Source organism: Colias croceus, chromosome 8 (assembly GCF_905220415.1).
Source record: "Colias croceus chromosome 8, ilColCroc2.1".
Classification (NCBI taxonomy): domain Eukaryota; kingdom Metazoa; phylum Arthropoda; class Insecta; order Lepidoptera; family Pieridae; genus Colias; species Colias croceus.
In genome coordinates, this window is record NC_059544.1 from 6,045,726 (window position 1) to 6,073,597 (window position 27,872).

Sequence of the window (27,872 nt, forward strand, 5' to 3'; positions counted from 1 at the left end):
TTGCACAAATAATACGGAAAAGTGCAAAGGAATAACTTTCATCGGTAAGTACCTAACTAGATAATAATTTTTAAAACTTAGTTAGAGCAAAAAAATGGCGCACAGATTTTGTTCGTGGTGTCTCCTCCATACGTAGTATTATTATTTCAATGTTTTTTTTCTGTCTTGTCAGTCTGTTATGAAAACTACTGGACCGAATTGAATGAAATTTGGGATAGGTATAACGCAATAACCTACCTAAAAAAAGAGCGTGTGTGCCGAGCACACGTGTCAGAAGTGAAACTTCTTTGGCAAGATACCAAAATCGCCTTAAGAAAGTTCACTTCAAATAATAATGTTATGTATTAAATATAAAATTTGTACTAGTATAATTTTACGAAAGGTGATTATTAAATAAAACAAACGTCTAACACTTTAAATGTAATTATTATTAAACGACATACAAGAATAATTATGTATAAATAATTCTTAACATTAACACTAATAATTATTTTAATTATTATCAAACTTCATATTAAACCACATTGCTTAACGTTAATTTAGTATTTAAATCACTTTCACTTTCTATCGTAATATCCTTGCTGAAAGCTTTCTTTAATAACATGTTGATAGCAGCTTCCTCTGAAATATAAAGAATAGTTTAGTAAATAAAATGCAAAGAAAAAATTGAATTACCTTGATAATTACTAAATATGTGAAAGTAAAAATTACCTGTAACTTGAATAGCAAGAAGTTGATGAACGATATGTCTAGCAGTGACTTTAAATAAGTCTCTGTTATTAATTTTCTTCTTCTTATAATAAGGCATCAATAACTTAACAACTAATCCCGCTACATCGACTTTCTCGCTTTTCGGTTTTTTCTCTTTATGCTTTCTTTCGGGTTTTACAGTTATATCTATTCTTTTTTTATGTTCTTTATCATATTTGTGATGTTTTTTGGATATTTCAGATTTGTGATTGACTTCTTTTTCTTTCCTGTGAGCTTTAGTTAATACTTCAGAAACATGCTTTTCTTTATCTGGCTGGCTTACTTGTGGCTTTTCTGTAACATCCACATTTTCTGTATGTGACTTGCTTCTGTGCTTAGACTTGTGTTTAACGGAAGAGCTTTGTGAGGAACTCACAGTTATTTGTGAATCAGGCTCATTGGAATCACTCTCTTTTACTGTCTGTGCCTCTTTTTTAACCTCCACTTTAATTTCAGGCTCGGGCTTCATTTCTGCAAACTGTTGCAATTCTTTTAAAACTTTGTCAGCCTCAACACTTAATCTGTATGCTTCACTCAGAGATTTATCATCTAAATCTATTTTCTCACATTGCTCCATATTAACATTTGTCAAATCCGTTTCACTATCTTCTTTACTTTTTTGAGTATCTTTATTTGTTTTATCACATACACTGAGCTCCAGTGTCGTGTTTTGATCAACCGTTTTCTCAACTTTGTCTTCTGACGATTTGTGACCATGGGGTATGTTTTCTGGAGTATTTGCAACAGGAATTTCATCAATAATTAACTCTTTCTCTGAATTAGTTCTACTTGAAGAACGTTTCCTATCTTTCTTATCAGAATCAGATTTGCTACGATGTCGCGAATGTTTCGATTTTTCGTCCTTATGTTTATGTTTGTGTTTTTCTTTGTGTTTATCTTTTCCATGCTTAGGTTTTTTGTGTTTATGCGAATCTAATTCAAAATCACTATCATCTGATTCGCCAAATAGCGCTTTTATTTTTCTTTTTGACGGAACAAGCCCTTTTTTGGGGGATATTGGTTTAGTTTCATCATTGCTTTTGCTAGTTTCATCAACATTCTCCGTATCCTTATTTGTGCTTTTACTTGGAACTCCTTGCAAAGTTATATTTATAACAAAGGTTTTGGATTCTGTTTTGCTAGATTTTCTTTTTGGAGATTCACCAGCAGTTGCACTTTCGTCAATTTTTAATGTACAATCGTTATCATCACTATCCAGTGAATTATCCTCAATATTATTAAGTTTAAGTGTAGAGTCAAAGGCATCTGGTTTTATATTTTCATCAATTACGAGACCACATTCATCTTCACTGTTGCTTGAAGTTAAGTCAGGAGATTCTTGTGATGATTTAGGAGTGAAGAAATTTTTCAGCTTGGTTTGAGTAAGCGGATCTTTTTTGAAAGAATTCGCTTTTCTTTTTGTTTCTTTATCAGCTTTTGATAGTTCCCTTGCTTCATTTTTCACCTCAATTTGTCCTGAAATTTTAAATAAATAAAAAACAATGTTAACTATTAAGCTTATCGTTAGGAAACTGCCCAACTAACGAAATTACAAACTTATTAGAAACACAGACCACTTTCTAATTGAGCCGCTGTTATGAAACCATGCGCTTTTTCGTCCCGCTTTTTTTTCTCAAATTCTTTGACAAATTCAGCCAGTGTTTCTTTCTTCTTTGGTTCAAAATCTTTGAGATATGGATACAATTGATCTTTTGATGCTTTCACGTTCGAAATCTAAAACATTAAATGCCGTCATAAACAAGACCAAGAATTAATATATAACTACAAATGTAATGTAAGCTACAAAATAAGATCGTGAACATTTTTTTAAATTATTTATTACATTAAATTGTTTTGTGTCATATAAGTAAAATCATACCAATTTAGTTAAAGCCCGCCGATACAAGCTTATGACAGTACTGTTGGAAAACGCTTCATACTCCAATTCGATTGCACACTGTTCTACATCATTCTTAGATAATGTTCGTGTCGGTTCGTCAACACCCTTTAATGCTGTCAAATTCTCGCTTAACGCATTATTTAATAGAGAGAGATAGTTCTCTCTAGTAGCCACTATTAGACCATTTACCTGAAAATAATCGATTTAAGTGTCATATTTTAAAAGATGTGTTAAGTGTTTAAAGAAATAGTGAAGGCACTTTACGGCTTTAACAGACCTAGGAAAAAAAAAATGTTTTTCTCAAAACATGTAAATAGGAACAGCTCTGTCTTTGGAACTTAAAAATTTAAAAAAATATATATTGATTACCTTTGTGCTTGTACTATCTGCAGCTTTACATTTTGAGTGTTTTGCAGATTCTGTTTCATCATGTGGCTTCCTGTCTTTCTCAATGCTTTTCTTTCGTTGAGCAAATTCTTTCATAATAAGAGATCTCGTTTCTTCTGCAACTCTACGTCTGCTGCTTTCTCCATCGGAGTCGTCACCGCCGTCACCATAGTACGACTCTATCTCTCTAAATAAAATATACAACAAATTAAGTAATTACTTTTAAAATGTTCTGACTTTAATGAGGAATATTTATAAATGTCTAACCTTAACTTTCAGATACAAATAAATTATACAACTAACTAATGCTTCCACCTTATTATTATGAGAATTACAATGTCTGCTTATTAATTTTAAGCTTCAGTTGATAAAAATAAAAACGAGGCGTCCTGCGCCACGAACCCCGTGCCAAGCGCTGCTGGAGCCGGAGCTGTACAGTGTACAATACAAACTACACGTGTCGCACCAAGGAACCTCCATACCAAAATACCTTGGAAGTTCTTCACTAACGAAATGTATAAGTCATTAGCTTACCTCTTCTGCCCGTCCCGTCCCTGCCCGTACAGATCAGACGAGTCATCCTGCGCCACGAAGCCCGCGCGGTGCAGCGTGGCGCTCATAGCACGATGCATGTGCTGTTCAAGCTTGCGTTGCACAGCTCGCACGTCAATACACGATTGCAACGAGGTACTACCACACCAAAGTACCTTGGAAGTTCTTCACTAACGCAAACGTATAAGTCATTAGCTTACCTCTTCTGCCCGTCCCGTCCCTGCCCGTACAGATCAGACGAGTCATCCTGCGCCACGAAGCCCGCGCGGTGCAGCGTGGCGCTCATAGCACGATGCATGTGCTGTTCAAGCTTGCGTTGCACAGCTCGCACGTCAATACACGATTGCAACGAGGTACTACCACACCAAAGTACCTTGGAAGTTCTTCACTAACGCAAACGTATAAGTCGTTAGCTTACCTCTTCTGCCCGTCCCGTCCCTGCCCGTACAGATCAGACGAGTCATCCTGCGCCACGAAGCCCGCGCGGTGCAGCGTGGCGCTCATAGCACGATGCATGTGCTGTTCAAGCTTGCGTTGCACAGCTCGCACGTCAATACACGATTGCAACGAGGTACTACCACACCAAAGTACCTTGGAAGTTCTTCACTAACGCAAACGTATAAGTCGTTAGCTTACCTCTTCTGCCCGTCCCGTCCCTGCCCGTACAGATCAGACGAGTCATCCTGCGCCACGAAGCCCGCGCGGTGCAGCGTGGCGCTCATAGCGCGACGCATGTGCTGCTCGAGCTTGCGTTGCACAGCTCGAGCGTCAGCACACGCGTCACACCGCCCCGCGCAACGGGGGATCTCTTCGCCGAAGTAGTCGGCGAACGTTTTGTGCCGGCACCTGGTGGAACCAATTACCGATCATGAATCAAGCTTATCGAGTCATTAAAAAGTATCAAACAGTGGTATTAAACTATGTATTAGTATTGAACCAGCAAAATTATGCAAATACATAAAGAAGCAGAATTTTGTGTAAAACAAACAATTCTACAAATTACTCAAAACACACAAGCCCAATACAACATAAAAAAATTAACCAAGTGAAACTGTACAGATAATAAATATGTAATTATAAATGAGAAATTACCCAACATCTTCACAGTATTTCACCATAATCTCGAAACTCTTATATGAATTTTTGCAGCGTTGTTTCTGCTCAGGAGTTTTTGCGCGCGCTATTTCTGATTTCAGCAAAAAATCAACGGCATTTCGTTCACTTCGACAGTAGTATATTCTACAGAATGCTGGCTTACCATCTCTACCAGCCCTGCCAGATTCCTAAAATTAATAAAATAAATTTAAATAAAATAGAATATCATACAATATCTAAAACTAAGTTAAAGACATTAGATCAATACATCATAGAATAGATTAAGAAGTAATATATGTATTGAAGTTCATCTCAACATAATAATATGTGAAATGTATGTGAAAGCAACATGCTGTTTTATGATAGTGTCAATCAATAAAACTCAAAACTATATGTAAAATTGTACAATACTAACTTGATAATAAGCCGCAACATTTTGTGGTAAGCCCCAGTGAACAACAGCTCGGACGGTTGCTTTATCCACACCCATACCAAATGATACTGTAGCACATACACATGGGAATTCTCCATTGAACCATTGTTCTTGTACTGAAACCCTTTCCGACCCTTTGAGCCCTAAAATTTGTGTATAATAATATGAAATTGCTGCTATAATAATATGAATATATACAAACGTAACATAAAAACATAAGGAGAATAAATTCTATTATTTTTATCATGACACAGTTAGATAAATCTTGCATAATTGTGTTTCATCTAGAATAATTGTATTTTTTGTTACAGTAAAAGAAAACAATTATTGTACCTTTGTAGTTTACCATTTTTTGTCACACAATTTTACTATTATCGGTATGCCTTGTTATTGGCGTTTTTTTATGTAATTAGTTTAATTTATCTTATTAACAGCTGTAAGGTACCTTTTATGAATAAAAAAAAAAATAATGCAATGTGTATATTTTGCAACTAGCAAATTTATAGGAAAATTATCATAAATTTTGAAAAATTGCTAATTTATTTTGAGACTAATGTTTTCAAAAGCATATAAAATATTAAACAATACAATATTTATACCTCCATGATAAGCCAAAGCCTTCATTCCTTTGCCACTAAGCATTCTAGCTAGGTCTTCAGTTTGTTCACGAGTTCTGCAATAAACTATAGCAGCATTTCTGTCTTTCTGAAAAAATACAAACAAAGATATTCAGTCCTGTGTAAATAACTGTACTTAATCTTTATATACTTACTATATAGTCACAAAACATTCAGGTTTTCCGATTAAGTTATACTTACTGGCTTAACATTGTCTTCATCCTTTAAACATTTCTTCAAAAACTCAGCAAGATCAGTAATTTCATCCTCAATACAATTCTGATACACAACATCATAGAACAAATTTCGACGAAAACTTGGTGTTTTAAATTGTGCAACTGGGTGTAACAACTTTAGATTTTCTATTATGTCTTTAGTGACTTCTGCACTAGCTGTGGCAGTGAGCGCTACCCAAGGAATAGTTTTAAATTTTTCTCTCAAATTACCCAATTTTAAATAATCTGGTCGGAAATCATGACCCCATTCGCTCACACAGTGAGCTTCATCAACTACGACGTATGAAACTTTTTTATACTTGACTAGATGTTCTATCAGTGATTTGAATGTTCCAGTAGCTGCTTGTTCTGGAGTTACATACAAAAACCTAGTGTTAGGTTTCATAGCACGTAGATCATTCAAGACTCTCTCTCTGTCTTTAGTTGTCATTTTTGAATTGATAGATTCAGCTGGAATTTTCAATCTAGTCAAGTGATCTATCTGATCTTTGATCAGGGCAAGTAATGGGGAGAAAACTATTGCTACTTTATTGTCTTGTAACATTGCAGGTAATTGAAAACAAAGAGATTTACCAGAACCAGTTGGCATAGAAACATATACATCATGAACACCTAAAACAAACATTTAAAAATATTTTAAGATGTTGATTGTGACTCTTGTATTCGAAATAATTAGTATAGTATTGTAAACCAGCTTTATTATAAATACGGTTCATGTATAATCAGCCTTACATAGTATTTTTTAAAGATTGGCAGCACTGTTTTGGTACTGAAACAACTTCGGAGTATATGACAAACATTAATCGTATTTTTAGAAAATTGTTATTATTGACACAAAATTTTAATAGTTACCTCGGGCAATAGCTCTCACAGCTCTCTCCTGCAGCTCACTTTTGAATTTCTTATGACCAAAACATTGGAACAGTTTCTCCGTTACGTTATCCATGACGCTGGTGACTATTTACAGGTAGCCCACTTTTCAATTTATCGTAAATCTATTTGTTTGATCACTTATACACATTGTTATAACATTAATTTTATTGTTTTATCGTAAAATGTTTCTGAAATAATAATTTAAAAACAACCTCGAAATAAAAATACTCAATGTCTTTGACATTTTGCGTTTATCAACTTGTCAAATTTACGTTCTATTTCTGTATCCGTCAAAACAAGTAAAGTAGGTATTTGAATGACACTTTCCATACAATATTGCCAACATTAAATCGCACTTCGCGCCAAATTTATTTAAGTTCAAATCACAATCATATCTTCTCTAATATATAAAAATCAATGCCACTTTTCGTTGTAATTCCATAACTCGAGAACGGCTGAACCGATTTCGATAATTCTTTTTTTATTATATTCCTTGAAGTACGAGGATGGTTCTTATGTAGAGAAAACGTTAATATGTACCACGGGCGAAGCCGGGGCGGACCGCTAGTGGTATATAAATAAAGGTGCGCTAGGTTTACACAACTTAATTCCTTCATCTCCATTCCTCAATCGTACTTCGAGGCGTGCAGTGGGGTTTCATCCTTTCATTGTGGATATCCCTAACATTCGAACTCGTCGCTTCGAGTCTTCTTTCTTAATTAAATCAGCCAAACAATGGAATTCACTCCCTACGGTAGGGAGTGAATTCCATTGTTTCCATTCCATTCAGGAAAAATAGTGGTACCCTACCACTACTTTTCCTGAGCAATACAACCTGGACCTCTTCAAAGCTAGGGTGAATAGGCTCCTCCTAGGCAGACGTGCACCCAAGTAGACCACATCGCCGCTTTCCATCAGGTGGGATTGTGGTCAAACGTCTGCCTATCGATTATATATAAAAAAAAAATCCGAATTTATTCTGCGATTAAATGAATATGAATAACAACGATTTTCTTTATTGCAGATTTTCTTCAGTATAATTTGATTACATTGTTTTCGTTATTAAAATGAGTAAGCGGAAAGCACCATCGAACTCTAATAATTTAAATGCAGATTTTTGCGAATTTTTATCAGAGCTAGCAGAATACGAGAAAAATGTGAGTCGAAATATACACAAATACAACACTTATAGAAAAGCGGCCAGTGTTCTTGCAACGCATGAAAAACGAATTCAATCGGGCGATGAAGCAAAAAAATTAAACGGCATCGGAGAAAAAATTGCAAAGAAAATTGATGAGTTTTTGCATACAGGAAAATTAAAAAAGCTCGAAAATATACACAACGATGAAAATGCTCAAGCTATAAGTTTACTTACTCGAGTTTCTGGTATAGGTCCAGTCAAAGCTGCAGAACTAGTCCGAAGTGGAATTAAAACCATAGAAGATTTACAAAAACAAAAGGATAAATTGACACATCATCAACTTATTGGCCTAAAGTATGTTTATTATTGATATGAAATTGTTAAACAATATAATAAAATTATTAATGTAATAAAACAATATTATTTGTTCATATTTCAGATTCTTTGATGATTTTGAAAAGAAGATACCGCGTGCCGAAATTCAAGAAGTTGAAATCAAAATGAAAAAAATAATTTCTGATTTTGATCCAAACTTCAGAATAACAATATGCGGAAGCTACAGGTATACAGTATACTTACCATATTTTATACAAATTTATCCACACAATCCCGTTTGATTTCCAGTATATCACCTATCCTATGTCTTCTCAGGTTTCGGAAATGGTTTCGAACTACCTTTCTTCCAATTTGCATACAAAGCAGTTCAGTCTTTAAAGTAAGAAGAAACATGTCCGACCCTATGCATGCTTCAATTTTTAAAACTAAATAACTGATTTTTATACGGTTTTTTTAAAAAGAGTGATTTAAGAGGAAGGTTTTCAAAAAAATGGGGCATATTAAAAAAAATATTTGTTAACAGACGAGGCAAATTAGAGAGTGGTGATATTGATGCGCTTTTAACACATCCCTCACTCAAAACGCAAAACTCAAAGAAACACGGTGAAATTCTACTAAATAAGGTTACCGAAGTTTTACAAGGGCTTGTAATTGACACAATTTCAAAAGGAGATACAAAATTTATGGTAATAATATATTGTATATTAATCATAATGTTTTACTAAATTCTGAGCTAAATCACAGATTAGATGTTAATTGTTCCTTAAACGCTCATTTTTTTTAAAGGGCGTGTGTAGATTGTCGCCTCAACATCCAGCAAGACGTTTAGATATAAGGCTCATTCCACACGAACAGTATTTCTGTGCAGTGCTTTATTTTACTGGAAGCGATGTTTTTAACAAACAAATGCGTGCCCATGCCTTAGAAAAGGGATTCACACTAAACGAATACTCTCTGAGACCCATAGGAAGCACTGGTAACTAAATGTTTTTACTACTGTGTCATTTATTTATCTATTATTTTTTTTAATTAATATTATTTTATTCCTATAATAGGTATACCGGGCGAGAGTGTTCCAATTACATCGGAAGAAGACATATTTGATTATATTGATTATCCGTACAAAAAGCCAGAAGACCGAAACATGTAAATGAAACATAAAGCACTTCTTCAATTAAGTATTTTATTCATTATTAAAAATATACCTATTATTTTTATCACAAATTTCGATTTTTTTTTAAATTAATATTTTTTAATAACAATAATATCTATTAATTACTTCTATACATGATGATGAACTTCTATACTTTTCGGTATAGAAATAGTATTTTTTTATTTAAAATCTCTAAGAACAGCTGATAAGTATATTATTTTAAATGAAATAAATGTAAAAATCATAAGACTATAACGTTATGTAGGTGCAATTAAATGAGAAAAAAATATTTAAATAGCGCAAGTTGGCAAGTTTTCTTAATCTAGTGACTAGGGTCACCATTGTTTTATCATCTTTGAATAAAACAGTTGGATTAAATATGGAATGTACATATCCTAAGCTCTATTTAAATATTTTTTCGAAGTTTAAACTCAATTCTTAATACTTACATTTGGTTTCAGCCTTTATATGTAAGAACATAACTTATAGTAAAAATATACAAAGTGGTAGTTTATGAAATATTTTCGTGCAATAATAATTATGAAGATATACTATTGTTAGTACTATAAAATCATATAACATTAAAAATATCAGGCAAATTATCGATAGAAATCATCATTTACAAACAAATTTAACAAGCTTTTCTAACAATGTACTATCATCTTTGTATTACAAGCACAAGCATAATAATTATAATCATCTATATCACAAAATAACTTCGTTTCTTAGGTTGGTTGCAGAGCTTGACCGACCATCAGTGCGTACCGTCGGTCCTGACGATACGCATCAACAATGTGTATGAATATGACACTAATACGAATGACAATACGCGTGCGTATGGTCGGTCTAGCTATGAACGGTTTTATGAATTTCCATACATATGACAAGCGCGACTGACGTACGCACTGATGGTCGGTTAAGCTCTGCAACCAGCCTTAACAATTAGATAGTCGCAAAAAACAAATGGAAGGCAATACGACAAAGTAAAACCGATGGAAGGCATAAAACATTTCAAATATCTAATTCCAATAAACACGTGTTGAGAATTTTCCTTTTAATACCTACATAATAAATCACTCCAAATACGTGACCAAAATGGATTGCGTATTTCTTCATATAGTTTATTCAGTTCCGTGACTTTAAATACTGGTAAGTAGTGACTTCAAATACTTTATTTACATTATAAGCTTTCTATAAATCAACACTTAATATTTATTTAATAAGCTACTATCACTGAGAATGTCATAAATCGATCGCAGAATTGGAAACGTTACACTGTCGATTTTTATTACGTTTACACAATTACATTTTACGCAGAAATTATTGTAAAGAGTTAGTTTATTGACGATAAATTCTAACAAATTAGTACTTATACATTTTTATGATACAAAATCTTTGCTTATTAAAGTAAAAGTTATTCTTAATGTTTGTGTAATAGGTAAATACATACAGTGTCTTTTACCTTTTTAGCCTAAATTCAAAAAATAATTTTAAATTTCTGTTCTCGGATAGATTGTTCACTACTTCTTTTTCTGAATCAAACAAAATAATGACTCGCGTGGTAATTGATAGGAAATAAAATCACCTACAAATAAAATTACATATTATGTTCATCCGGGTGTACTAGCTTATAGAGATACGACGTAGGATCCGATAGCGCGTCATCTGGATCCCGCAGTTCAACGACTTGTCCCGCAGAGAGAACTAGAACTCGAGAACTTTCTAAAACACCGGGAAGTCTATGGGCTACAAAGAGTACTGTGCTGCCGACGAACGAACAACGGATTGTATCTAGAATCACTCTTTCTGTTTCTTGATCGAGGTTCGCGGTAGCTTCGTCTACGAGGAGTATCTGTAATTGATTTATGTTGATTAATGTCTAATTAAAATCTATTTATTAAACACAATCGTCCTACATAAAAAACAATAGGTGTTAATGCTTATAATATGGTTTATTGGCAATAAATGGTTTATTAAAAAAAATAATAGCCATGAAAAGTCTTCAAAATACATAGATAAAAATATGTCTATTACTTTATCTATTTTAATGACTATGAACATAAAAATTAATATGACATACCTTCGCACGCTGTAGCAACGCTCTCACTAAGCACAGGAGTTGTTTATGTCCTCTAGACAGGTTATCTGCGTAAGAACCAAGTCCGCCCTTGGCCATTACTAGTTCCGTAGCACTGCACGCGTCTAGCGCGCGCCATACTTCCTCATCCAAGTACTGTTGCAGGGGATCGATGTTCTCGCGAATGGTACCCGAGAATATGAACGGCTCTTGTGGTATTATACCAATGCGCGACCTGGAGAGTTAAAAATATTTATTATTTACATACAACTTTAACATGATGTACTTTGTTGAATATATTGTTTTTTCAGTCAATGTACATTTAGTATCTACAGTTTATTTCTCTCTTATATCATCTTTCTCTTCTTAAAACAAATACAAAATTTCTACGGCCGCTTGACGACGAACGACGCACGACGATCCGCTGACGCGACGTTGCCGGTCCATGGACACAGTTTTGATTGTTTCCACGCAAGATGCAAGTACTCGTCTTGCAATCATACTATGTGGACATGCCTAATAGAACACGTGGTTGGGTCGGGCGGGTGTGAACATGCACGTGTACCTCAGCGAGTGCAGGTGCAGCGACGCCACATCCACGTCGTCGACCAGCACGCGGCCGCCGGAGCAGGGCGCGAGGCGCAGCAGCGCGCGCAGCAGCGAGCTCTTGCCCGCGCCCGTGCGGCCCACCACGCCGAGCCGCTCGCCCGGGTGGCTCGAGAACGTAACGCCGCGAAGCGCCCCGCTCGCGTTACTGCCGTTCTCACTGTGATAAATTAAATATCGTTATCGTTTTGATTGTAACTTATACCATAGAATAAAAAAGCGCAGAAGCACCACAGCGCTATAATTAATAGAAATAGCGATTCTTTCTACTAGGCAACAATGTACAATTTGGAGCAAAAGGCAAAACACGATATTTGCATAATACACCAGGGCCAATCCCTTCCAAAATGATAAAAACCTAAAAAAATAGTAGTAGGATGAAACCCATTAGAAAAGGAACGGAATGTGATAAAAATTAAAGGAAAAATAAATAACAGACAATCCGAGTTCGGGAAGTGGGAGGGGGGGAGCTTTTAAGGCTAAAAAATGGTTTCTCTTGATTTCCGACAAAACTACAAGTCCTATGGAAAAAAGTTCAATGGCAAAGTTGTACGTAATAAAAAGTTCTACAACTTTTATATTAACAATTTTTTCACATAACCTCAAAATTTAGGTGAAAAATTCAAAAACCATGTTTTTTGTTTTTTATTTGTATCTACTTCAAAAAAATTTTTTGGTGAAAAAATTTTTTTGTCCCTTTCACACCTAACTTGGCAAGTTGGTGTGAAAGGGATGAAGGAACAACCAGGCGTCATTCAAGGTCATACCTTCCCGTGACAAGTCAACGTTCATAGTGCAATCTCCAGTGTATTAGTTATAAGCTTCTTGGTTTTTATACAAAGGCTTTTGTTATACTTCGTTACGTCACGCGTTACGCCGTAAGTCTATCTGGCCTTTTTTTAATATTGGTATCTGTGACTACAAATCTGATATCGATTAACATCATTGAACTTCTACGGATTAACAAAATTTCATATAATAATGCCATTTCATTACTTATTTTTGAAAACGTAATCTTACCTGTAGTTCAAATAGACATCTTCAAAGCTTATAACTCCATGTGATGGCCAGCCATACGGTGGTGGGTCCCCATCTATTTTTTCGCATTTTACCTACAAAATAAAAAGAAAATGTCATTGTATATTTTTAAGACATGCACAAATGCCAATAAAAATAACGGTACTTAAATAAGGAACCTACTTGTCGAATGTATTCTGCGAGACGCTCAACAGCGATCATTTCTCGTTCTGTTTCCGTGAACGAATTTAACACAGCACCGAGCATCGACGTCATGGATAAGGCGTATGATATAGCGAGACCAACCAAACCTGTAAAAGACATAATATGAAGGTGAATGAAGTGTTTAAATACTTTGAAAAGTGTAACAAATTATAAATATTAAAGATTTATGTATTAATGCCAAATAACCTTAAAACTACGGAAAAAGTTACCAACCACTAGCGACCTAATTATAAACTTCGAATAAAACATCAACCTCACCCAAAGAAAATGCGTCTTGCGCCTTAAATCCGAGTCACCGTCATACAAAGTGCAACCGTATTTCATAAATCATAAAGTATACATTTACCTGAGTTTGTCGAATGGGAAGCCCGCTACAGGACGGTTATACAAAAACCAAACCGGTATATACAGTGTGGAAATTTTCGATAGGCCCTAGCTAGAGGGAAAGTACTTGAAATACTGACGTTAGAAAATTTTGCTGAAAGGACACATTCCTTTATTTTAAAAAAGAAATGGAACTGCATTCTTCATGTTTTCGAAAATTCACTTGCTTCGACCGGGAATCGAACTAAATAAAAAAAAGATTTTATAAGTATAATTTTTTAAATCAACTCAAACAATGTTAAAGATAATTTATTGTTAATTTCTCGTAAAAATATTTGCTTTTAGAAATATAAATATCATGGAATTGAACAATTAGGGCTCATCGAAAATTTCCACACCGTATAATTAACGACATAAGGTTCATATTTACCATTGAGATAATAGTACTACGTATGGAGGAGACACCACGAACAAAATCTGTGCGCCATTTTTTTTGCTCTAAGTTTTAAAAATTATTATCTAGTTAGGTACTGAAAGTTATTCTTTTGCACTTTTCCGTATTATTTGTATTATTTGTGCACTATCGTAACACACACGAAGGCATATTTGATGCGTTTCACTTTAAAACAAATAAAAAATGAGCGTGCAGTTACGCCATATGGCGTATGTTGATCGGAACATAAGCGATGTGTCGTCTCCATATGTATATCTGAATGACATTTACCTGGATTGGCGGCATGCGTGGCGCGCTGCAGCACGGCGAGCAGCGCGGCGGCGGCGAGCGCGGCGGCGGCGGCGGCCTGCAGGCGCAGCGCGAGCCACTGCGCCGCCGCGCCGCCGCACAGCGCCGCGCGCTGCCAGCGCTCCACCAGCTCCTCGCCGCGCGCGCACCACGCCCCCACCGCGCCCAGCCCGCGCACGCACGTCTGACCTGCGACAAACATATTTAGTTTACGATTTTCGTGTTTTCATGTAAACGTTTTAAAATTACAAACCTATAACGAATTTAAACTAAAAGAGGGGACTAAATCAAGATCCGTAATTTATTTTAACTGTTACACATTATGTAGAGTCAGCGAATTCACTAAATTTAATTATCGATATTATGATTTGTTCCACGCTTCTGGTTATAGAATTTGAAAAATCACAAATTTTAAAATAATCGAAAAAAAATTGTTTGCTTGTCAGCAATTAATCCTTCAATAAAAACAAATACACTTTTTAAAAATGATAATCACACAGACAGATAAATCTCACCTTCTAAAGTATCGTTAAAGTGTACATACACCGGAGACAAGGCGACGCTTTGAAGACGTTTTAACTGGCGAGATGTAATTCTATAACGTCCCTGTAATCTAAATAAAAAATAATGTTATTATTGTTTTTCTGTACTGTATAACATATAACAGCTAATAACTATCCTAACGTCGAAATGCTCTTTGATCTATTAGCGGCTTTTTAATCTTACGCAGTTAATTGCTTTACACAACAAAGAAATCTCGCTGTTATAATTATTATCTGTGCTAAATCTAAAATAAAATGCAATTTTTTATTCATAATAAATTTCAATCCATAAACAACTATAAAAAAAATGTTGTAAGTGATCATTTTTAGGGTTCCGTAGCCAAAATGGCAAAAACGGAACCCTTATAGTTTCGTCATGTCCGTCTGTCCGTCTGTCCGTCTGTCCGTCTGTCACAGCCGATTTACTCGGAAACTATAAGTACTACAGTGATGAAATTTGATGGGAATATGTGTTGTATGAACCGCTACAAAAATATGACACTAAATAGTAAAAAAAAGAATTGGGGGTGGGGCCCCCCATACATGTAACTGAGGGATGAAATTTTTTTTTTCGATGTACATACCCGTGTGGGGTATCAATGGAAAGGTCTTTTAAAATGATATAAAGTTTTCTAAAAAACATTTTTCTTAAAGTGAACGGTTTTTGAGATATCAGCTCTCAAAGTCGTAAAAAGTATGTCCCCCCCCCTCTATTTTTATAACTACGGGGTATAAAATTCTAAAAAAAATAGAGGTGATGCATGCTAATTAACTCTTTCAACGATTTTTGGTTTGATCAAAGTATCTCTCATAGTTTTTGAGATAGGTTGATTTAACTGTAATTTATTATATTTGCTGCTACGGAACCCTTTGTGCGCGAGCCCGACTCGCACTTGGCCGGTTTTTAAGTAAATGATGATAATAAAATATGATTAAAATCTTACCTTTTTGGCATAAATTGTAATATTGTCTTTTTTTTGTTTTATTGTCTGCTTTTTTTTTTATCTGGTGCTAAATAAAGTGTATTTATTTATTATTTATTATTTATTTACCTGTAATAAATAATGGACATAGGTATAATCCCAACAAACAACCACGGGAGCCCGTAAATTGTAACTGCTATTGCACCTAAAATATACAATGTCTTTGTTAATTTACACATTTCTCTTAATATTATTTATTAGCATTATACTATACATACCTATAAGTGCAAATACTTGTGCTAAGAAAATGTTCAATATAAATGGCAAGGAATCATCTACTGTGTATGTGTCTGATGAAAATCTATTTATTATGCGTCCTGTTGGCGTGACATCGAAGAATTTTACATTTGCCTAAAACATTGAAAAACATTATTTTCGTTTCAGACTTACGTAAATACATAATTACAGATTTTTTAAATATTTAAATACTAATTTTATTATATTATAATATATCTGCACCTATTAACATTTAAAATATGAAATACCTTGACTATGATTGCCAAAAGGGCTTTATGTATTTTCGATGCCGCCTTCACACCTCCGTACGCAAAGAGGAACGCCCTCATCACTGTGAACACCAAGTTAATTCCCGCCAATGCGAAGTACATCATCAAATAATAGTTATCGGTGTACGACATCAAAGGTAGAGTTAAGGGTTGCTGTTCTAGTGGTATTTGCTTCACAGTATTAGTTATATTATCGTGACCATCTAAATTGTGTATTATTGATAATGACACGTTGAGCAATGTGTGAACAAACTGGTCTACAGCATTAAAACCATGATCCAACGCTGTAGTGTTTTCGTGAAAGTTGTCAATCTCTAATGTAGTCGAATTTTTCGTTCTGTCCTTGATCCAGAATGTCAGCCAGAGGAATGTGAAGTTTTGGGACAGTTGCATCAATATGAGGGATATGATGATGCAGAGCACGAGGAACGATCCAACCGATCGTAAGTACATTCCGATCACCCACCATCCTACTGTTCCTATTGACATTGTCTCCTGCAATAGATTTTCAAGATATAAAATCAAGATATAGAATAGTATAAGTAATAAAGTATTTACTAATAATGTAATATCTAAGAAAAAATATTAGAAGTACAAACACTACAAAATATGTCAATATTAGGAGTTCTTACATCATTTTCTAAGCTGTTTCTGCTAACATTGTCATCTTCTATCTCTTTAGGTAGGATCTCAGCTGGCGGGGGCGATTCCTCCCCTATAGATTCTGTCTCACTCGGTAAGAATTCTTCTATTTCATTTAATACTGTTTCCGGGGAACCTGTGTGATTTTAGGGTTTTGTACTCGATCGTGAACATGTGTAAATTCTATTATTATTAATTGGTATTGCTTGATTTAAGACCGAATTAACCATAACTGATCATTAATATTTTTTTGCAGCCGCATAATGCCCTTTTCACTACACAAATTACATATCTTCTACTTGTGGAAAAACGTTCCTGTATTTTTTGAGATTACAATTGAGATACATAACAAACACACAAACAATCAAATTTTTCGGCCTAAAATATTTGTAAAAAGTAATAATATGCATATAATATTATTACCGGTAGCACGCACGCGTCCGTCCTCGAGCAGAACAACCCGTTGCGTGCGCGCAAGGTGCCGCGGCGAGTGGGTCACGAGGACACGCGCGGTGTGACGTAATAAGCCCAGAATGCATTTCTGCATTATGTGCTGAGCAACTGTGGAATCTAGTCCCGATAGAACGTCGTCCAGGAGATACACTGAAAATAAGTGAAGGAACCTGTGTGATTATTTTATGATGATTAATACATGATTACTCTTAAAATATTGATTTGTGAATAAATATGTATTAAAAAATTAATAGATAGGTAGTCTACTATTCAATGATTTAGGCGTTAAAAAGCATTTAGAACCTTATCAGAATGTTTTCTAAACATTTGAATGTGCATAAAATGATTCAAATCAAAATCGAATGCCAATCGGGAAGATTCTTCGAGTTAGGGCCGATTTTTCAATCCTTGCTTAAAATTTATCTGTCCAATAAAGTATTACACGAACATTTTAAAATGTCACCTGTAAACTGTCAAATACGGACAATTACTTAGAATACATTTTTGAAATTGTAGCACAGAATACATAATAGTAGCTAAACGCTACAGAACGGACACTCTCCGCCTCCCGCCAAAATTAAACACTTACCTCACCCCGCACGATCAGACATGTTATGGTACCCATTTCCCCGCAAGGACGATACCAACGACGTCTTTAGACGAAACGCAACGAAGATTGACAACATTAATCAAATTGACTTAAAGCAATTTTATTATTTTGGATATGTGATTATCGTTTTTCGTAGAAAATGGTTAGATATTGTGCTGTTTACGGATGTATTTCATCAGAAAAACGCGAATTTTTTTTTACGCTAGTCACAAATGTGCCAACCATAAAGCGTTAACACACACATTTGCAGTCTCTACAGTGTGACTGTCAAAACAATCATTTTGTATGGAGTGTCCGGGGTGTGATTGTAGTTTAATACGTTATTCGATGAATATGTTTTAACCAAGGATTGAAAAATCAGCCCTTAATAAAATATTCATGTGAACAAACACAAAACAAACGAATCGATAAACACAACTTAAAGGATTACATAGAAACGTAAGCTTGAACCCTAGACGATTGAATTACCCGACATGCACGGTGTTCAACAGACAATTTTCTAGGTACCGCTCGAGCTCATGATAGTTGTTCGATTTCATAATATAAAAGAAAAAATACGTAAGTACTTAAATATGATGGTAATTACAGACAGTAGCAGTAGCATTTTCATTTGGCCGCGTGATTAATTAATATATTTTTCGGTAGGTTTAAAAAAAGTAGAAAAGTAGGTGTATGAGATTATTACGTGTTAGCAGTTTAAGTTTATTTATTCAAAAAATATTTTTGTATTAAATATGGCTAAAATATCTATTCCGAAAGGGCTAGATTAATATTTAATCTATTTGGCCTTGACTGTACCTAAATTATCATAACAATTGTTAAAGCGTTAAAAATGACAAATACCTAAGTTAATAAATATTTAGAGGCGTTGAGATCATAATTGTCTACGTCGGGCAACTAAACTTAGGTATTTCATGCCTTACTATTAACAAGTTCTAAAAATAAAATAAAACAAACATAATTTATACGAAGACAGCATTCATTAATCCTTATCTTTAACTTTAATATATACAAAGACAATCCAAAGTATGTAATATAAGAAATCTCAGTAATGCCGCCAATAAACCTGGATGAAGTTTTGTTTACAATGTAGTGTATTGATGATATCATAATCGTTTCAAATCTAGAAACGAAAATAAAATTATTATAATATAGGACATTAGATAATATTACACAAATAAATCATACCTCGTTTGTCCTGATAGACAGCGCGTGCTAGAGCGATGCGAGCCCGCTGCCCGCCGCTCAACGTGCAACCCCCTTCTCCTACGTACGCGTTCCATCCCAGCTGATTTAGATCCTCTACGAATTGAAGATAATTTTATCTTTTGCTCTTTATCGGTGTTTTATATTTTATCATTGACGAAATTAAAAAAAAATATCAATTCAAATATTTTATATAACGTAGGCAACAGAAAGTTAACATAAAAAAATCCTAGATTTTCAGTCGCATTATGTATTTAAAGCTGAGCAGTTTACTTTAAGTCGTTGATGATTAGTTAAAACACAGAGAAAGATAAGATATTTTGAAATTACTTACACTCAAAGGGAGTGAAATAGACAATGTAAATATTTAGTATATACAGGGTTACTTGTAAAACACCAGCAACCTCGCAGGACAAGATAGCTAACATCATAAGTAACAACATTTGTTCTACGACTTTTGATAATTTGTTAGATTTTATTTTCATACAAAAATAAATATTCATTTCATTTTCCATCTGAATATTATAAACTCTACGCGCATCACAAAAAATACGTAAACAAGAAGCGAACAGGAGGGGAAAGGGGGCGTCGCGTCGTCCTTTCGATAATGAATAGAACAGAGACTTACAAATGTTAGGAGAGTACAATAAAAGCTTAAAAAATCATTTAAAAATAATTTATTGCGTTATGCCAAAAGTCGTAGAACAAATGTTGTTACTTATGATGTTAGCTATCTTGTCCTGCGAGGTTGCTGGTGTTTTACAAGTAACCCTGTATATTCATGTATCATAAAATAACGCACAACAGTCGCTCACTTGCAACCCCATTAAATCTAATTGCAGCCAAACAATTGTAAGAATGTGTAACTGATATAAAGTGGGTAAATCCCATATGCGTAATGCTGTATTACCTGTGAGCGCGCACGCGTCCACGACCGCGCGGAACTTGGTCTCGTCGTACGGCTTCCCGAACAGGATGTTGTCGCGGATCGTGCCGCGGACCATCCACGGTTGTTGGGACGCGTAACCGAAACCTAGTTATTGCAAATTATATTTTGGTAAAAAATGAGGGTAGGTGGATAATGTTGAACATTGAAGCCAAATTCACTAGCTTTACTAGCGAATACAATCAAAATTATTCTTTAAAATTTATATAAATCGTATTTATATTAATTTTTGTAACATAAAAGTTTGTATAAATGGGAGGGTAGGTGAACAATTTTGAAAATTTGAGTATTTATTTCATCTCATATTTCCAGCAAAACGACGAAAATATCTTATGAAAACGAAATTAAAATTAATTAACAAAACTCGTGAAAGTATAACACAAAGTTAGGAAAATATCGACCTAACAATATTACGTACACGTAACGTAAGCCGCTTATAATACCTATTATTGTTAGCCTAGGTTTGATTTTTCTAGTCTAGACGAGGGTGGTTTACTGAGCAGAATTACTTCTTATTTATTGATAAAAGTTAATTATTCATGTTTATCTGATATTCACTTGTGTTAATTTTTTTGACGTGACAACGTCTTATAATTCGATATAGCCGGCTGCACGCACGAAAAAACATGACTCATGCGGCGTTACCTCGCTCTGAGACGTTCCGTAAGGCTTGAAGTGCAAGCGAGAGCGCGGAACGAGCGACAAAGATGCACAATCGGCCTTAAGACGTTGTCACGTTCAACTATCGTCAGTAAACCGACTTTACAGACAACCAATTTTTTTAAATCTACCTAGGTACAACTTGGCTTTGTAAACTACACTAAATGTACAATTATTTATATAATTAATAAAAAAGTATTATCACAAAATGTAAGTATTGAAACCACTTTAAATGGTTAATAAAGAAAAACTTACTGTTCAAGTTATCGGGAACTTGTATCTCGCCATTACATTTGACCATATCACCCATTATAGCAAGTAACAGTGATGTCTTTCCACTGGCAACTGGTCCGGCTATTCCCACAAATTCCTCTTGACCTATTTCTAATGAAATATCCTTTAACATAAACAGCTCCTCTGTAATAAGATCGGTCGATGAAACCGAATCTCTCCTTTGCGCAATACGTTTGGACAACTTCTTTTTCGATTTCCCCTTATTTTTTTTCGGTTTTGTTTGCAACTTTCTTCGCTTTGATGCTTTAGTCCACTTAAAGGTAGCGTTTTTGAATATTATTACTTTATCTTCGTCGCAATTTTTATTGAGTCTACCATAATATAGCTCAGGATCCATGTCATTCAACTAAAATTTGAATAAAGGTTGTTTGGAAATGTACAGGCCATTCAATGTGACATCAAAGCGTATATAAAGAGATACTTACATCAAGAAGTTTTTGAATGCGTTTAATGGATACCCATGCTTCAGTAAGTCCATTTAAAACCCAAGGAAAAGCATTAAGAGGCGCAATTAACATATTGATTAAGGCGACAGTTGTAAATACCTGATAATAGAAATGTAAAATTATAATTATGAATAATAAACATTTATTTGAATGACTAAACTAAGGACTGCTTTTAACAACTAGGCGCTGTTTTCTTCTAATTGAATTATGTAATTGAATACAGAATAATGTTTGAATGCGCCTACTGTTTACAATTTCGATGTCGACATGTTGCTTATAAACAGTTATTTAAATTTGAAGTTATTTATATAATTCATTTGTCTCTCCCTACACAGTATAAAACGAGGTAGGTGTCTCTGTCTGTGTATACTTTATTTTAAAAATTACGCGAAGGATGTTGATATCTAAACATAATTATTACAATAATGAACTGAAGTAAACTCGTTAGTTAGACTCGTTATCTGTGATTCATATATATCCTACCTATCGTTTTATAAAAAAGGGGAATCCCTATATTATATAAGTGAGTCATTACTTACGTCATTATAACAATTATTACGTACGAAACTAGTAACAGATTTTTTTTATTTTTTTTAGATCTTGGTAAAAATTGTAATTTATATATCCATAGCAAAATATTCATCAAAACACATTTTATTGTAACTTTATATTTGCTGCTTGAATATTGAATAAATTAATAACGTTGCCAAACACGTAAACATAATTGAATCAAAGATATGCTAAACCAGTTGGATTATCTAAAATAAATCTTAGGTAATTAATAATTATCAAAGTTCAGATCGACTTCGTTATCTCAACAATCAAACATAAAACATAAAATACTAGCTGCTTGCCCTGGCGATGCTGCCGATTGAACTAGGATTATAATAAAAAAAAGTACAGTACATATGAAAAAAATTACTTCCTACTGATGAGAAGCTTGAAAATCGCTTAGATCAGATTTTAGGAAAATCGGTAGGAATTGAATTTATAATAAACAGTTTTTTGACGTGACAACGTCTTATAATTCGATAGAGCCGGCTGCACGCACGAATGACTCATGCGGCGTTACCTCGCTCTGAGGCGTTCCGTAAGGCTTGAAGTGCAAGCGAGAGCGCGGAACGAGCGACAAAGTTGCACAATCGGCCTTAAGACGTTGTCACGTTCAACTATCGTCAGTAAACCGACTTTACAGATAACCATTTTTTTTTATATAATTAAATACCAATAATTATTACGTACAGTAGGCGCATCAAGGGGTTGACCTCGAAGTGCGTGCGTGCCCAGCGTCAATGCTGCAACTAATACCGGGGTGGTTGCCCACAGTACAACGCATATAGCGTCTAAGTACTTTCGACCGCGTAGATATCGAAGTTCTTCAGTACGAGCGTCTAAAAAGATAAATATTGAAATTATATTCATCCTTAATCTAAATATAATTAATACAAAAGTGTCTAGGTTCGAAATTGCGAATAGGTTCGGAGACGGAACGTATATAAAATAGCACACATTTATTTTTTATTTATTTCAAGAACAACACTAAAAGGGGGAGAAAAAGTATTTGGATGCCATAAAATATCGCGAGATGTAAAAAAAATATATACTTTGACAGAAAGATAAAAAATTTATAAATTATTCTTCTGGTATAATTTTTCTCACAAAAACAAGTTTAAATGAGTCTCACCTGTTACTCTATCTATAAAATAGTCCTCCCAAACATGGGCTTTTACGGCTCTAATTCCTCTTATCATATCACAAATCAGATTCACACGCGTATCTTTGTGTTTCATCATTTCTGTGCTTAATTTACCGATTTTGTTCGCAATCACCTTATTTATAGGTATGAGAATTATAGAGAATGCAACACCAGCCAAGAAGGATACACCAACTTGATCATATAGAAGAAACAGAGTTATAGCTAACTGAAATAAAAACACATATTAAAACTTGAAAAATTTAAACATATTATAATTAACTATAATTTTCCTTAAAAATAGTAATTTTTTAATATACTTATTTTTTTTATATTTTCTATTCCATTTATTTCTCTACATCTATTCACATACATTTAGTTTAAAAAATTTACCTGTAATGGTATACTCCACAAAGCATGGAAACTTGGACAAGAATTAACAATCCTATCTGTGTCTGTGGACATGAAATTAGTTATTTCCCCAAAACTAAATGCATTTGTGAGCTCTGTAGATGTCACACTTAGAGTTTTTCTTAGTATTGTGGAAACTATGGCACCTCTCATTTTTATCCCAATGATTGTCATCAGCCAATTAAAATGTACATTGCAAAATGCCGCAATTAAAGCCGACGCCAACAATAATGAAGCATAAATGTATCTAAAACAAATATAGCAAATAATATTTGTTAGCAATCTTAAACAAAATTCTGTAAGATTATAAATATAGGAAAAGGAAAGTCATACCCATAATGTTGATCAATACTTTCATCTTCAACAAATTTCACCAATTTATTAAGAAGAATAGGTCCAGCGAATCCAGCCATATCAAACGCTAGTTTCAGTATACCAATCCCATAGAATTGAAATGCAAAACATTTATGAAGGGCTCTCAGTAAGGAAACATTTTGTCGCCGTAGTGGCCGAAGTAGTACTCTAGATACAGGGGTCACAGGTGTTGACACTTGAGGCCTGGTTTCACCAGTTGCACCATAACCTTAAATATGTGTAAATGAGAAAAAAGAAATTTGGCATCACAGAACAGATCATAGACTTGATTTATTTTTGGCTGTGAACAAAGGATCTATAAACTTACCCCCAGGTCCTATGAAAGGTTCATGAGGTACTTCTGCAAATTGCTGAAAATTGTCTACATTTCCAATTAGAGCTCTATCTATTCTAGCCCCAACATAAGAACACCTGTATGTAGCAGGAATATCATGTAGTTCATCAAGGTCATATAATTTATTCTCTGTACCTTAAAAGTATAAATATAATGTAGATAAGGGCAATTTTTTTTGTAAATAAAAAAGTATAATGGAATATGATGAGTACCTTTTTTTAGTAGAGGATCAACCCAAGAAAATGTAAGTTTAGAAAAACAATTTGCCCCTTGCATTGCCGTTCCTAAGATGCCTTCATCAATATGTGGAAGTAATGGAGTATATTCACTCTAAAAATTTGGTACAGGTAAATAATGGTATAAAGATTGATAATGTTCAACATAATATAAGTTATACTTACATGAGAATGTTGTGATCCTACAAGCCATGGTGAATAGAATGTAGGACTTGAGTCACTTGCAGGTAACAAAGTTAAAAAGTACAGTGCATGACAGCACAGGGTTGCAATACTGTATGCAAGGGGCTCTCCATTAATAAAAGTACTTCGTAAATCTATTATATTAAGTATTACCGCTGCACTCCATAGCAATAGAATACTCAAAGGTCCGCGAGAACTTTGGCCCAGACGGTGCTTTAGAGCTAGCACAAAACCAAAATGCACAAGCCATGATAAGCAGGATGCACCCGCCGTAAAATAATCAATGGGGTACAAAATAAAGTTTTTTGTAGTCAAATATATATACAGTTGCACTATTGGAGTCAACATTAAGGCAAGTACTACAAAACTACGTAACATTATAGCACGTTCTTGTGGTTTTTCTCGTATCACCCAGTCCCTTCTGTAGCCTACGTAATAACCCGATATGATGGCTAGTAGACAATAAGTGGGTATTTGTAAAAATAATTCTTGAAAACATATCCCAAAGTCCTTTGTAGTATCGTTCCATATATGAAGGCCCAAAGGGCCACACATATCCTCCCATTTCAAAGAGAAATTTCTAAATGCACTCATGTTTACTAACAAACACGTATCACTTCCATAATAGACAACTTTGTTTTTAGTAGTAAAAAACAAAATACACACAATTACAAATAACTGGCTTAACAAAAAAATTGTCCACTTATACGTAAATAAAAATAATTTACTCTATAACATTTCTTCAATATTAAAAAAAAACACGAAAAGCGGCTCTATAAACTTTATAGTACCAATGACTTTACTACAACTTAACTGTTATGATGTGACAACTGAAAAATTGACAAGCGAAAAGCAAATTGTCTAGTGTCAACTCAGTGTCAAGGATTAATTTTTTATGTGATTTTTTATTTGTCACCACAGGTCACCACATTTGTCACAGAGAGCATAGATGGTAAAAAATTGATTTGGGATCAACTGGGATCAACATTAATAATTTTGGTTTACTAAAAAAAGAGCGTATATTTGTGTGCACTTGGTGTGCACACGAGTCAGAAGTGAAATTTCTTTGTCCATGACGTGACGGTATTGCCATGACGCGACCTTGAAATTTTACTCTCAAGTCTCAACGCTCGTATAAAGAAGTTTTTCTTCAAAAAATAAGATATTTTAATAATAACTGTTCTAGGGGTGCAAACGTTATCCGCAGTAATGCCCTCCAAATTTCACTCCTAGTGCTAATCTACAGTTACGTGCCGCCTTTATTAATTTTAATCTGTGAAGCAGGCGCAAATGTTAACAGTGCTGCCAACTTAGTGCTTTCGACACTATAGGGCGTATTCAGAAAGAAAGCTTGAAACTTATAAGCGCTTATCGGCGCTTGTCAATGCTCAAACCAGCTTGTCAAAACCAGCATTGACAAGCACCAAGACAAGCACCGATAAGCGCTTATAAGTTTCAAGCTTTCTTTCTGAATACACCCATAGGCACACCCCGGACACTCCATACAAAATTATAGTTTTGACAGTCACACTGTAGAGACTGCAAATGTGTGTGTAAACTCTTTATGGTTGGCACATTTGTGACTAGCGTAAAAAAAAATTCGCGTTTTTCTGATGAAATACATCCGTAAACAGCACAATATCTAACCATTTTCTACGAAAAACGATAATCACAAATCCAAAATAATAAAATTGCTTTAAGTCAATTTGATTAATGTTGTCAATCTTCGTTGCGTTTCGTCTAAAGACGTCGTTGGTATCGTCCTTGCGGGGAAATGGGTACCATAACATGTCTGATCGTGCGGGGTGAGGTAAGTGTTTAATTTTGGCGGGAGGCGGAGAGTGTCCGTTCTGTAGCGTTTAGCTACTATTATGTATTCTGGTCTACCAGAATCTGATGGCATATTTATATTAAAGAAATCAAAGATTTTCATGTGGCAACTTATTTGACAACTATCAAATTGGTTGTCAAATTATTTGTCTTTTTTGCAGTACATTAATATTTTTTAGGATTTTGTCTAAAAAATCTTCGAAAATGTCGACAAAGCCGCTGCGATCACAAGCAAGAGGTGTTGTTTATAACGTGTATAGAAAAACATTCGATGAAGAAGGGTCAAACACATCACAATTTTCAATTTTGAAGATTTTATTGGTAAATTGGACTTACCCGTTTTGATACTTTAAATTAAAAAAATATTATATCTAGGTAAATAATAATATAATAATATTGTTTGTTGATTAGAATATAATTTTATGAAAACTTATTACAGGAGTTTCCAATTCGGCTATTCGTCAAGTCCAAGCTGTCCAAGTCAATTTTATAATATGTTTATCTGTTAATACTTACGAAAATAAACATAGTTTTATTTTATTTTTATTTTATTTATAAAAAATAATAATCAGTTTTGATCTACATTATCATTATATTAGAGCAGTGGTGGCTCAGTGGTGAGACCTCGGACTTCGAATCGATAAGTCCGTGGTTCGAGACCAGGCGAGCGCGCAGGAAATAAATTGATTTTTCAATTTATCTGCGCATGTTGTAACATCACCACTGCTCGAACGGTGAAGGAAAACATCGTGAGGAAACCGACATGTCGAAGAATTAAAAAAGTTCGACGACATGTGTCATCCGCCAACACGCACTTGGCCAGCGTGGTGGATTATGGCCTGTACCCTCATAGGAGGCCCGTGTCCCAGCAGTGGGATCGTATATGGGCTGATGATGATGATGATGATGATGATCATTATATCGATATTTTCACATGGCATACTGGTAATGAATATACAAATATAGGTATGTGTAAATAATAATATGTATTACCTGTATAAAAGTAATATGTATAATTGTATATTATACATGTAAGTATGTACTTACATAATATTAAG

At 34.5% G+C, this 27,872-nt stretch overlaps 3 protein-coding genes across 3 annotated transcripts; 1 reads left to right on the forward strand and 2 right to left on the reverse strand.

The window, feature by feature from the left end:
• Window positions 1-407: 407 nt before the first annotated feature.
• LOC123693495 (ATP-dependent DNA helicase Q5-like) lies at window positions 408-6,959 on the reverse strand. The gene is made up of 11 exons (XM_045638633.1): window positions 6,823-6,959; window positions 5,936-6,582; window positions 5,717-5,822; window positions 5,100-5,260; window positions 4,682-4,872; window positions 4,226-4,435; window positions 3,020-3,224; window positions 2,630-2,839; window positions 2,325-2,484; window positions 712-2,226; window positions 408-621 (listed from the first exon to the last, which is right to left on the reverse strand). Exons 1-11 carry the CDS (start codon window positions 6,914-6,916, stop codon window positions 515-517), a joined length of 3,606 nt encoding a protein of 1,201 aa, XP_045494589.1. The 5' UTR covers window positions 6,917-6,959; the 3' UTR covers window positions 408-514.
• LOC123693496 (DNA polymerase beta-like) lies at window positions 6,798-9,494 on the forward strand. Its single transcript, XM_045638634.1, has 6 exons — window positions 6,798-6,937; window positions 7,868-8,338; window positions 8,424-8,546; window positions 8,844-9,006; window positions 9,107-9,296; window positions 9,376-9,494. Exons 2-6 carry the CDS (start codon window positions 7,911-7,913, stop codon window positions 9,468-9,470), a joined length of 999 nt encoding a protein of 332 aa, XP_045494590.1. The 5' UTR covers window positions 6,798-6,937; window positions 7,868-7,910; the 3' UTR covers window positions 9,471-9,494.
• A 1,028-nt stretch (window positions 9,495-10,522) lies between these two features.
• Window positions 10,523-25,793, reverse strand: LOC123693497 (ATP-binding cassette sub-family C member 10). Its single transcript, XM_045638635.1, has 23 exons — window positions 24,967-25,793; window positions 24,778-24,895; window positions 24,539-24,700; window positions 24,190-24,439; window positions 23,839-24,103; window positions 23,437-23,674; window positions 22,995-23,143; window positions 21,732-21,851; window positions 21,268-21,652; window positions 20,317-20,439; window positions 19,389-19,502; window positions 17,561-17,740; window positions 17,128-17,273; window positions 16,475-16,990; window positions 16,208-16,340; window positions 16,059-16,134; window positions 14,980-15,077; window positions 14,447-14,653; window positions 13,357-13,484; window positions 13,177-13,268; window positions 12,116-12,316; window positions 11,554-11,785; window positions 10,523-11,325 (listed from the first exon to the last, which is right to left on the reverse strand). The coding sequence occupies exons 1-23, from the start codon at window positions 25,576-25,578 to the stop codon at window positions 11,071-11,073; spliced, it is 4,800 nt and encodes a 1,599-aa protein (XP_045494591.1). The 5' UTR covers window positions 25,579-25,793; the 3' UTR covers window positions 10,523-11,070.
• Window positions 25,794-27,872: the final 2,079 nt, after the last annotated feature.

Excerpts from the sequence above, each read along its gene's own strand:
- LOC123693495 (XM_045638633.1), bottom strand. The coding sequence starts at position 6,916 with ATGGATAACGTAACGGAGAAACTGTTCCAATGTTTTGGTCATAAGAAA. Across the intron at positions 4,873-5,099 it reads ATGTTGCGGCTTATTATCAA|GAATCTGGCAGGGCTGGTAG; the intron begins GTTAGTATTGTA and ends TATTAATTTTAG. Across the intron at positions 4,436-4,681 it reads AAATACTGTGAAGATGTTGG|GTGCCGGCACAAAACGTTCG; the intron begins GTAATTTCTCAT and ends TGGTTCCACCAG.
- LOC123693496 (XM_045638634.1), top strand. The coding sequence starts at position 7,911 with ATGAGTAAGCGGAAAGCACCATCGAACTCTAATAATTTAAATGCAGAT. Across the intron at positions 8,339-8,423 it reads CATCAACTTATTGGCCTAAA|ATTCTTTGATGATTTTGAAA; the intron begins GTATGTTTATTA and ends TTCATATTTCAG. Across the intron at positions 8,547-8,843 it reads ACAATATGCGGAAGCTACAG|ACGAGGCAAATTAGAGAGTG; the intron begins GTATACAGTATA and ends ATTTGTTAACAG.
- LOC123693497 (XM_045638635.1), bottom strand. The coding sequence starts at position 25,578 with ATGAGTGCATTTAGAAATTTCTCTTTGAAATGGGAGGATATGTGTGGC. Across the intron at positions 21,852-22,994 it reads AACCCCTTGATGCGCCTACT|GTATTTACAACTGTCGCCTT; the intron begins GTACGTAATAAT and ends TTCTATTATCAG. Across the intron at positions 14,654-14,979 it reads CTTTAACGATACTTTAGAAG|GTCAGACGTGCGTGCGCGGG; the intron begins GTGAGATTTATC and ends TGTTTGTCGCAG.